The 12479-nt window shown below is 43.0% G+C and overlaps 1 protein-coding gene across 1 annotated transcript; it reads left to right on the top strand.

The window, feature by feature from the left end:
* Positions 1–4332: 4332 nt before the first annotated feature.
* Positions 4333–7817, top strand: CHAC2 (ChaC, cation transport regulator homolog 2 (E. coli); the record flags this gene model as incomplete). The annotated part of the gene is made up of 2 exons (XM_008938198.1): positions 4333–4368; positions 7434–7817. Coding segments are annotated over 2 exons (420 nt in total), but the record flags the coding sequence as incomplete, so codon positions are not given.
* Between the last annotated feature and the right edge of the window lie 4662 nt (positions 7818–12479).

The raw sequence follows: 12479 nt of genomic DNA, 5'->3' as shown, positions 1-12479 counted from the left end.
CCTCCCCTCCCGGTACGTCTCGAAGTCCTCTCGAAGGGCGGCTGCGCGTTCCGCGGCCCCTTCCGCAGCCTCCTCCGGATTAAGGAGCGCCGCCCTGACTTCTGCTTCGCTGCAGTGTGCCAAGGAGCGTTTCCTGCAGTCCCAGAACTCACTCTCTTCTGTGTTAACAATTAACACCTCTCTGCTACCAAAAAGAAACCCCAGCAAGCATAACCAACTTCAAGAATGGTGACAAAAATAACCGCCAGCCTGTTTGAGTGGCTCAAAAATAACTCGGTTGTAGGCATTTGTATACAGAGTTATTATAGACATTGGTGTATATAAACATATTATTATGATAGACATTAATCTAAATGACTAAGGGAGAATACCTCCGTGCAACTGCCAAGCTTTTAAGGAAAAAAAACCTGGTGAATAAGTCAAGGCCAGAAGCACAGAACTAACTATTGCACTGGTTGTCAGTGGTTTTACTTTCAAATGAAAACTCATGGAGGAAGAAATTATTTCCTGTTTGGGAGAAACACCTCAAACAACTACCAAGAAAAGTCAACTAAAAATCCAGAAGTGAGCCTTCCAATTTGACACAAACATAAGGGTTTTTTTTTTGGCTTTTACTAAGAAAGGTTGGAGCAGATGATCCTTAAGGTCCCCTCCAACCTGGTGTTCTATGACTGTGTGATTTATAAGCTGCCAGAGGGGGACTACCTGAGCTTTACTCTGCTGTGACAGCCTGTACCACCCTGCCCACAGAAGGGCTGTCACCCTTGTGTGCCTCTAAATAGCTCAACAAATCTTAAAGGCACACCAGGTTACAGAAGCACTCAGCAAGTTAGGTGACTGGCTTTGATGTGGCAGGAGTGTTACTTACAGCTGGAGATGCTGCTCACAACTTACTCATCAGAATGCAAAATGCAGTCGTCAGAAATGCAAACGGACCACGGATGTACAGAAACTGATAACTTGGGTACAGCACTCTAATAATTCACCTACTTGGAAGGCAGGTTTTGTCCTGAAGGCTTGTTTTCCTCACTCTCTAAAGCAGCTGTCCACGCTGCACCATGGAATAACTCCTCTCTAAAACCCAGTACAGCTTTCCCAGAGCTCCTCCAGGAAAGGTGTACAGGTTCTTTTTAGAAATAAACCAGAGCAGGCTACAGGTAGCATGGAAGAAATTGCCACCTCGCTCTAAACAGCACTAGTTAGAGCCTGAAACACCACAAAATAACTTGAAAAGTACTTAAAAGTAACAGAACCCCTAGAATGACAGAAAAAAACCCAGACACGCCCATGCCTTGTTTTCCTTCCATTTAGAGGCTCGTTTGGGCACACTGTGGGCACACGTCCTTATTTATGCAAGTTAGTAAATGCATTTTATGTTTTATATAAAATGTTTAATCTTAAAAAAAATACACTTTCTAATGCCTTTTTGTGTTCCTGCAGTCTGTGAGTTGTTACTCCTACTTGCAAGGCAAAAAGGCCCCTTCAGGGTATGCCAAGCATGGTGGGGACCTCCCGTTTCACCCAGCCAAATGCTCCCTGCTATGAAATCTTTACAGTCCTTGGCAGCAGAGATGAGTTAAATCTCTTGTAGGTAAGCTGCAAGTGAAACTGCTTCTTCAGTGGCTGCCAGTTTTTAGTAGGAAACTTGGTTGGGTTCGTAGTTGTACTTTGAACTGTTCAACTCGTGCTGCAATAGGATGGTTAGCTAGTTATAAAGAGAGAAAGTTTAGGAAGTTCACTCGTGGGGCCAAATTTGGTAGTTCACAGGTTGTTAAATGGGAAAAAAGTCTTGTTACATTAAGAATGCAAAGAAAGGAACAAATGTTTTGTGAAAAATATGCAGCAATTTATACAGAGCTTATGAGATTTTTAGAGGATTGTTCTGAATAGCACATGAAAGCAGCTTGTATTTTACCAGGCAATAAGTGTTCTCTGAAAAAAAATAGTGGTACCTGGTTAGGAAAGACCTGAATAAGCAACAAAAGTGTTTTCATAAATGGCAAATTTAAATTTCTTAGTGCAAGCTTCAGAACACAAACCTGCACGACTCCCAGAAACCTCCTCAGGTGTTGAGGCTGAGGGGTTTGGTGTTGCATGGAACAGCACAGAACATGTTCAAGGGCTGAAGCCATTCCTGTCACAGCATGGCCTGAACCACCCTAACAGCTTGCTGCTACCAGAGCAGGGAAGTTTGGCTTCCTCTCCTTACAGCCCTCCTCCCTCCCAGCTTTGGAGACACCAATCCTGAGCTGCAGGAGAAGGAAGTAGAGAAGCCACGCTTGAAGTAAACTTGTGCTTTTAAGGAAACCATTTAAAATTACTACATTCCTACTCATTAGCAAACTTACACCTCCCTTTCTGAAAAAGATTAAGAGGTGATCGATCTAAAGTTATTTCTTAGGTCATATTTCCTTTTATTCCATCTTACTTTCATATCCAGATGAAAAAACTGACTCCTCTATCAGTAAATATTTAGTCATTTTAGTAGCTGAGCAGCTCATGGTAGCACTGAAAACAGTCTAACAGTGGCAGACCTCATGTCAGTCTATGCCATGGTTTCATAGCACACCTGAGCACACCTCAGGACTGTCCTGAGGAACTATCCCCACACAGGTAGACAACCCCAGGGGAATGTCCCAGACTGCTGCCAGCTCCACACCACGCTGAGGCTGTTTTCCACTTTATGCTGAACTCAGGATGGTGAAACCTAGAAGAATCTCCCATCATGCACACTCTAGGACAGGAGTACATTTGGGAGCTGTAGTGTACAGCACAGCTGAGGGCTGAAGGTGAAACAGTGCTGACTGATGGAACAGTGTGGGTTTCATTTTCCACCGTGGTTACCCTCCTGACACGGCGCAAGGTGGCCTCTGTCAGCCCTCCTGGCTGCTCAGGACTGACACAGCTCCCTCCAAGACATCTGATTTAGGAGGTGATTCAAGCATGCCCTGAGCACAACAGAAGTGGTTTTGGTGTATGTTATATAGGTAGTCACTTACAGATGTGCTCTTTTCTTTCCTTGGCTAGCAGAGGTAGCCAAGCTGTGGTTACTTCACAGTGTTTAAGGTAGTTCCACACAAGGCAAGGATTTTCCTTGGCTAGCAGAGGTAGCCAAGCCATGGTTACTTCACTGTGTTTGTTTAAGGTAGTTCCACGCAAGGCAAGGACTCTGCCAAGCAATACAATAAATATCCTGTCCTTCCCTTAGACAAACAGATCATTCTTTCATCACAGAACCAATCTGAAGATTAAGTATTCTTCAGTACTTCACTTCCATTTAGTATTTTGGTTCCAAAGGAGCAAACAAGAAATAGCAGGACTAGGAATATGAAAAATTACCACAAAGCAAGGCCCAGGAAAAAAAAAAAACAGAAGAAGAATAATGATCTATTTCAATTCTGGAACTCACTCCAGTGAGATTTTGCAGAGATTGCATAAAAGGACTAAAACTATCTGAACAAACCAGTAGAAGAGAAATGTACTGGGAAGTGAGTCAGAAAGACCCAAGCAGAAGTTTAATGCTGCCTGAGGTAAGGAGGTGTATTGTGGGATGGATATTTGTGTGTATGTCCCCCCAACACATATGTACACACCAAGAGCTCCTTACATAGGTGCCTCTGGGGATGTGTTTCTTTGACAGTGCCAAGTGCCTATGAAGAGCTTAAAAAAAGACTGCATGTTTAACTGACTGGCCACTGGCCTCTGGCTCAGCCTGGCAGTTCTGGCACTGGGTATTCCCAGCCTGCTACACCAAAAATATTCCTGTTTCCTGCCTGCTAAAAAGGTCTCCTTTCCATCTGCCTGAGTGCTTTATTCTTGTCCAAAGTGTATTTGTTAGGCTCTGTAGATCAACAAAGATCTCCTTAGCCTAACTTGGGGTGAACCTTCAGTGCTACTCCTAGCAGAACGTGCTGGTTCCCAGCCTCTGAGGTGATAAGCTGGATGCCAGCAAAACAGCCCTGGTTAATTCACTGATTGAGACTGGGTTTAATTAGGCTGGATGAGCAGATGCATTTCTTATGTCATCTCTTCCCAAAGGGAACACCAGAGGTACCCTGGTAATGATGGTAGCAGGTCTGTTTTGAAGTACTCATCATCAATTAGCACTCATTTAATTTGGGTGCCTTATTGAACCAATGGGCTCAGGAGCAAAGGGGTGATGCTGGGTGAGGAGTGGTGGAAAAGACAAAATGGGGCAGCTTGGGGTTTATACACAGCCTGGAAGATTAGCAGAGCTCATTTTTGCACTGGGTTGGGGGGTTTTTTTTGCTTTCATTTTGCTTATGATTTAGGGTAAAAGCCTCTAAATGAACCTTTTTAAATCTATTTTAGCCTGGAAGAGTTGTGACTCTGGTTGAAGACCCTGAGGTATGGTACTCACTCCTCTTCTGTCTCTGTAGTGTACAGAATGTCCTGTTGCATTCCCAGCCTTTGTAGTAAGTTCTCTATTATAATTTTTGCTTCTCTACAAGGAAATAAATGAGATATCTTTAGCCCAGTGGAAAGTTTTCAAAATTTCTTGGAGTAACACCAATGACTGATTGTTTCAAATCAATCAATCAATCTAAACTAAGAAACTGGGAGTAGTTTGGCTCTGTTATTACCAAAGGTATAAAGTGTTTTCCAGAGCAGTCACTTCAGCTATCCAGTTGTAAGATGCAGAATTTTACTCCCAACATACATATATTGCTGGAGATATGCCAACAGTAGACCCCAGATGTCAAGTCAGAGTATAATCTAGCCCTCCCAAAATAAGAACTGAAATCAAGATTGCCATGACAAAAAAATGAGATACCCTTGCTTCATTTTTTGCTACATAGAAAAAGATGCTTAAGGAATTAAATGCCACAAGTGTGCTTTTGGTTTCTGCATAATATTGTGAAATTAGTTCCTGTCCAGAGAAGATGTTCATTGTCCCAGGTCTGCCTTTCTTGCTTATCTTCTGCCCTTCTCCCCAGGGCTCAGCTGGACAGTGTTTGTTAGAAGTGTTTGCAAGGGGAGTGCCCAGCCTGGGGAGGGAGGGGACATGAAACAGGGGCTAGGCTCACAGTCCAACATCTTCCTGCTTATAAAAGCACTTAGACTTACACTTTACCCATCTCCAGTTCTGTGTGACAGCAAAGAGGCTAGCTTACAACTACCCACGGGTTTTTTTAGGGATCTTCCCCACCAGAGAGCCCTTGGTTGGGATGTTCACCAGCTGGGACAGAAGCTCTGAGTGAGGCTGGGCAAGGTGGCTATCACAGGACCACCTCGGGTGGGTCCTCCTTCCCACCTGCCCAGAGAGGGGATCCCTGCAGGGCCAGTGCCTCCAGGGATGGAAGGATGGATGGGAGGCTGGAAGCAGAGGGAGAGTGAGGCCACAGGGCACCAGGCTCTAAGACACAAAGGATGAGTGGTTCAGTAGCAGGTTTTATTGCCAGTTAATTATCTATACAGCTCCAATCTTGCTGTCTTAGCCACCTATTTCCCTGAAATGGCAGCCTCAAAGAGAGGTAAGGTTACCAGTAACCAAAAACTTCACAGGTTTTGCAGTTAGCAAGCCCAGCAAAACACACTGCACTCTCACTGTGATTTTCTCCACCTTTCTAGTAAAGGGTTTTTCATGTTGCTGTACTGCTGGGTACCATTATGTCACCCAGCTGCCTATATAGACAGAGAGTGCTTATGTTGTCCCTCCTTTGTATTGCTAAGCAAACTTATTTGTTACCACAGAAACTCTTTTCCCATTAGCAAACTGGTTTTGTTTGGTTGGGGTTTTTTTTTCCCCTTTTCCTACAGAATCTGATGTGGCCAGATAATCACCCTATACACATATACATCAAATGACATCACAAGTAATTTGCTTTAATTTCAGTTATTCATTCCACAATTTAAACGTGCCAGCCAGTGTGTCCTTTGTCACTAGTCCTATACATAGTGCAGCTTGGAAACAGGTAGTTTATAGAGTCAGTTTTACTTGCTCCACTCAAATTTCTTTGCCATTTAAGAGGAAACCACACAGAAAAAGAACATCATATTCCTCGTCAGATTTCTGGATGATAATTTTCCATCAGCCAAACCAGGAATCCTCTATATTGAGGAGGAATTAAGTAGCAGAAACACTTACAGAATCTGCTTTCAATCCCTGTCCATCACACTGGCCATAGATGTTTTCCTGTCCACCCCACTGCCAGTCTGACAGGCAGGTTTAACTCCAGAGTAACGTGCAGAGGAGACTGGGTTTAAACCAAGCCAGAGCCCACCCACATCCCAGATGGCTGAGGGCAAGGAACCCAATTCTGTACTCATCTGTGCTGTTCCTGCCCACAGCACAAAGGCTGTGACCCCCTAGGAAGGGTGCAATGGAAAATGACTCCTCATCTATTTATTTTTAAATAAAATGTCTTTGACCAGCATATGGTCTGACTGCCAAATTCAATGCTGGTGAATTCACAGCACCATGGCCTGGGACTAAATACAAGATCCAGTTTTAGGGGAAAACAAAGCACTAATTGCTTTGCCATCATTACTGTAGCACTGATATGTATAGCCTATATTAAGTCAGCCACAGGAAGAATCCACATTTGATGTTGCCAGCTATCAAAAAGAGACATTTATCATTTATCTTCAGACAGCACTCATAAGGAACAGTTTGTAGCCTTTAGTGGACAACAGAGCATCATTTTTCTATGCTACTTCAAAACAAAAACCCCATGAAAATCTATCCCTACACAGATTTGTTTCTATAAAAGTTGGCAGGAGAGTGTAACTAATTCACACCACAGTTAAGTACTTCCTCTGAGAGGTTATCTGTGAAGAGAATGAAGAAATATTCAGATTCTCAAAGATGGTAATGAAACTTTTCCTCACTGTCACACTGAATTGTGCAAAATGAAGGTTCATCTGAGCTTTTTCTTCCCCTGTTCAGGTTCAGTGCAGTAACATTGCCACACTCATCCCTCCAAGTCCTTGTAGCAGATGTAGGTGACACTTAGGCCCTCAGAAATGAAACTGCAACTGCACAGAAAGGACCTGATGGAAATTACTTTGAATTTGTCACTGTTTAAGATTTTAATTTTCAGGTAGGAATTTTGTGAGGTCAGGAGGATCCTCTGTGTGCTCTTTGCCAGCTCCCTAGCAGCTCATGCCAAGGCTATTTACTGCTTCAAACTAGACTGCAACAAGAAACTGTTTTGTAAGAAAGGCCTTTGTAGGAAGCAGGACAGTGTGTGGTCAGTCTGCCTGATGACCATTTTGACTGAAGATCTCCTAAATAAAACAACCCTTTTCATTTAGGCTTCCTTCTACAAATAGTGTGTGTATATATATATATAAAAAGACTGAAAATTGAAGATATTTTTTAAAGGGAGCTTTGCCTCAAGACAATAGAGGTGCATTTGTTTGTGGGAGTGTCTTTATGAACACTGCTTGGATCTTCTGTCCTTCAACAGGGCTGCGTGTGGGGCGTTGCCTACAGACTGCCAGCAGGACAGGAGTGTGAAGTCAAGGCATACCTGGACTTCAGAGAGAAGGGAGGCTACAGGACTACCACTGTCATTTTCTACCCAAAAGACCTGTCAGTGAAACCCTTTGATGTGTTGCTGTACATTGGAACTGGGGACAACCCCAACTACCTCGGCCCAGCGCCTCTAGAAGAGATTGCTGAACAGATTTTCCATGCTGTTGGTCCCAGTGGAAGAAACACAGAATACCTGTTTGAGCTTGCCAACTCTATCAGGAATCTTGTTCCAGAAGAGGCAGATGAGCATCTCTTCTCCCTAGAGAAACTAGTCAAGGAACTCTTGGAAAAGCATCCAAACCTAAATTGTCTATAAAATAACTTAGTTTTCGTGATCCTGCTTCACTTTTGGAGGAATGGTTTCATTGCACAATGGGTTTATGACTTGGGGGCAAGTTTCTCTGCACTACACTCTCTTATTTATTTTAATGTTGCTTTTAAAAGAGTAGTTGGTTGTTAAAACATACAGTTAGAGAATTGTTCTTTCAGGAGTCTACAGAAGGGGGGGGGCAGGGGAAGTGTGTTAGGCTTCAATTTGTTAGAGTGGCTTTTCAGCTAAAGGCTACACCTTTAGGAAAATCTCAGGAGAACTACTTCAGCTGCTTCTGGTTTGAAGATTTACCCTATAAATATATTAGTTTGTCCTTAAATGCAGAGCATAACCCATTTAATTGTCAAGGAAACAATTCTTCTCTTTGGCTCATAAAGTCAAGCCCCTGAAAACCAAAGCACAGGGTTCCTGGACACAAACAAGCTATAACCTATCAGTGCCTCATTTCTTCTTAAGATTATAATAAAGAATGAAGCAAAAAAATGTTAAAATTAACCAACAGCATGACCTGAATTCACAACACAGCAAGAATGTTCAGAAATTCTCATCCTTGTTACTTGCCCTGAGAGGCTGTTGGAACCCTGCCTCTTAAAAAAAACTCACCAAGCTCTGAGGGTAGGTTTTAGGTCAGTAATTATCAAGCACTGTTTCAGGGATTTACAGACAAAAGGTAATTAAGAAGGGAACCTTCTTTAAGTAGTTTTACCTATGTTGTGTGGCCATCCAAAGAGGGTTGAAAGCCACCAGCTTTGGCTAGTATGGAAGAAAGGAGCAAATGCAGCATCCGTCCCAGCAAGGACTTGTCTTGCTTCTCAAAAATTGAAGTTCTTTTTGTTAACTTTTAACAAAGCATATTTTTGTATGTTCATACAGAGAAGGTCCCATTTCAAACACCACGTGCTGTCACATTTTCTCACACAGAGGTCGTGTAAGTGTTGGGCAGGAGCCTGTATTTTGCATCAGTAACTGCAAAAACCCCCATGTTTCTACTGTACATGTTGTCCCTATCCTGTATTTTGCATCAGTAACTGCAAAAAACCCCCATGTTTCTACTGTACACGTTGTCCCTTTCTCTTCTTTACATTTTCCTGGTTTATATTTCTAATAGCTTGAGGATACCAGGTTTATCAAAACAAGTCCTTATTGTTTTACTTGGCCACCTACAAAAACCAACAAGAATATAAATGAATGCTAACAGAAAATATCTGAGAAAGGCAGAGAGAGGAGCAGAAAATAGGATGTTAAAATTTAAACCTAAACTCCAGAGAATGAGACCACTGGAAGTATTTAACTCAGAAAAGTGTCTTCTACATAACACAGAGGTCGTGTAAGTGTTGGGCAGGAGCCTGTATTTTGCATCAGTAACTGCAAAAACCCCCATGTTTCTACTGTACATGTTGTCCCTATCTCTTTACATTTTCCTGGTTTATATTTCTAATAGCTTGAGGATACCAGGTTTATCAAAACAAGTCCTTATTGTTTTACTTGGCCACCTACAAAAACCAACAAGAATATAAATGAATGAAAATATCTGAGAAAGGCAGAGAGAGGAGCAGAAAATAGGATGTTAAAATTTAAACCTAAACTCCAGAGAATGAGACCACTGGAAGTATTTAACTCAGAAAAGTGTCTTCTACATAAGAGAGAATAATTTTAGTGTGCCTGTGGCTTCTCTCAAGCATTGAACCATTCAGGAAAAATAAAGTGTATTAGTGTTTAGAAGCTACTGAACCCCACTATTTTAAGAGTGTGTGACTAAAAATGTTACTATGATTTATTTCAAGAATACTGAAGCATCAAAAAGAACAGTGCTCTCAAAAAACCCCAGCCAACAAGGGCACCTCCTTTCTAGTGCTTACTCCAGACTTAAGCAAGCTGTAGTAAAGTTACAACAGGTCCAATGGCACATCCACAACTGGCATTTTTGGTTTAAATCTTTCCTCAAGGATTATTCTTGTTCCTCAAAGCAGGGCAGGGGCTGGCTACGCTCACTAAGGATCCAGACCCACCAGTGGCAAGTTCCTCTCTAAAACTCATCATTATTTAAGCACTGTGATTACATCTGGCTCTGTTTTGTATCTTTTGGTTCTATCCAGGATGTTGTTGGTTCAGTTGCTTGCCCCATGCATAAAATTTGCAATAATATCTGTAACAATACATTCCAGCTTGTGCATAGAGCTTCTGTGCAATAAAAACACATTGCATTTACTAATGGTGTTGGAGAAAGACATTTCTGGAAGTGCTGCATTAATTTCAAGTGGATTCATGTTAGATGGACATCAGTGTGTGTCCCAATGGTGTCTGGTTATTAAATGCTGCTAGATCAAATGATGAAAAAGGAGATAAGACAAGCCAGCTGCCACTCTGCCACCTTCAACTGTGTCCACATCAGGAGGTAAAGCACTGGAAATATGGAACTGAAGTACTGGAAACAGGCATTTGAGCCACCACTCCTCCTACAGCTTCAGTCCCCAGCAAAAGCCCAGTGTGCTTCTCTCCAAAACAAGCAACATGCACTCATTCTATGCCATATATGCTTCATTTTTCTCCCCCTACTGGTTAGAACTACTAAATTTGTGACAAATCATTGCTACTGTAGGCAAGGTTTCACTATATTTACATTATAGGTATGGTTTCATTATTTGGAATCTCCCAAATAAAAGGCCTAAATTATTTAAGTCACAGGGGAAAAAAAGAAAAGTGAGGTTTGTACAAAGACTGCAGTAAGACAGTTTAATTTGATTGTGCTATAAAATGAATTAAAATTAAAATGCAGATACTAAAAAAGCAGCTTACGTAATATCTGATGTTCCTAAGATCAATTAATCACTTAATAGCAAGCCAATTATCTCCTGTTAATATATGAACTTGATCTTTATCCTCACTTTCACACTCTCAAGCTTCTTTTTTTCACAAGGGGACATAAAGACCAGGCTCTTTCTAAACTGGGCTGCCTTCTAGAAACTCTTAATTTGATGGAAATCTTTCACAAAGATAACTAAAGTGCCATTTAGTCCAGCAGAAGAACACAAAGTTTGGCAGTTCTTAAAAATCACTTGGAACACTTCCAGTAAAACAAGTTTCACCACAACTGGAAGAACAACATCGTGCCACGCTGCAGGTACCAGACTAAACAAAGGAACACATGCAGCCTTAACAGAAAACTCCACAAGTCTGAACATTTCAGGCAATTTTGCTAAGAAACGTAACAAAAAATGCAATTGTTTGCTCAAAATATGGGTAACTTACCCCTTAAAAGCAGAACAAACAGCCCATTTTGTACAGGGCTTGCCCTTACCCTTGAAAGCTAAGGGAACACAATTACAAAGTTGCATCAGCATGGTATCACTGTTTTATATCCTTATTTCCTGAAGTTTCTCACATTTAACTCTGATTTGTAACCCTTCCTTCCAGTACAGGTCTGGATAGAGGTTTGGGTCCCCTCAGGCACGCTGAGGAGGCTGAAGGGAGCCGGGCAGCACAGCTCCCCCCCGGGCCATCCCTCTGAGCCTGTCCCAAGCTCTCAGGAGGCATTTCCCACTGTCCAGCCGAGCCACCGACTGGCAGAGGGGTGCACACAGGCGTCAGCACAGCAAGCCCCCAGCAGGGCCCTGTGTCTTGCCTTTCTGCTAAGGCATGTATTTCATTGTCACGAGTTTAGAAAGAGATTGTTTTCCCAAGTAATTAAGTCTCTCCAATAGTCTTCTGCAACAGCTGGACAACAACTACACACCCACTGTGACTGCCAACTACAGCACAGCCCCAAAGATTCCAGCTTCACCCCACCTCACTATTCTCACATGAGATTCCTTAATCCTCCAGCTTTTTGGAGCTTCCCTTGAATTGTGGCCCTCCTGTATCTCAAACAAACGTCTTGCTTGCATCTTTCTGGCCTTTTGCAAGGTAGGTCTCTTCTCTGCAGGTATTCTGCTGGCACTTTCACCGTGCACATGCTCAGACTGGAGTAAGAATGATTCTCTCAACCTGGCTCAATCTACCTCAGACCAGAAAATCCTGGTAGCAAAGCATAAAGGCCTTGGGCTAGAATCCATGCAGCTGTTTCGTAAAGTTTTCAGCTCCCCCACCTCTGTTATCCCCATCTGGAAATGGTTCTGATCAAGGCAGAAGTCAGCCAAGGGGTTACAAACCATGTTCTTCAGGCCAGCTTTGCCCGATGTAAACACGAGAGCACGTGGAGACGGCGACACAGCGGCTGAGAACGACCTCAAACCAAACCTCTCAGACCAACCCCCCGAAATCACAAGGCATCACCCACCACCCTCCTTCTCCACTGGCACAGGGACTCTTCCTGGGGTCACACACGTCCCCCACTGAACACCTCAGCGCCCGCTCGGTTCGTTAGGCTTCATTAAGAATTTCTGTCCCCAGTCCCTGTATGTCTCCCCATCCCCAATTTCAAACTAACTGCCCCGTTTTCTCCTCCCTGCAGAGTCTGCCCTTTATTCCAGCAGCACCCAAACTTGTAGCCCAGTCTTAACTGGGGACAGACGTGTCTGATGGATTTAGTGCAGCGTGGAGCGCCATCCCTCGCTTCACGGATCCCGGATTTACCCCGTGCGACACAAATCCCGCTCGCACCGCTCAGGCGGGAAAACATCACGAAGAACAGAGGAAAAAGGCGGAAAG

This window comes from Merops nubicus, unplaced genomic scaffold (genome assembly GCF_000691845.1).
Source record: "Merops nubicus isolate BGI_N331 unplaced genomic scaffold, ASM69184v1 scaffold3204, whole genome shotgun sequence".
In the NCBI taxonomy this organism is placed as follows: domain Eukaryota; kingdom Metazoa; phylum Chordata; class Aves; order Coraciiformes; family Meropidae; genus Merops; species Merops nubicus.
This window is presented reverse-complemented; position numbering and strand designations above follow the sequence as displayed.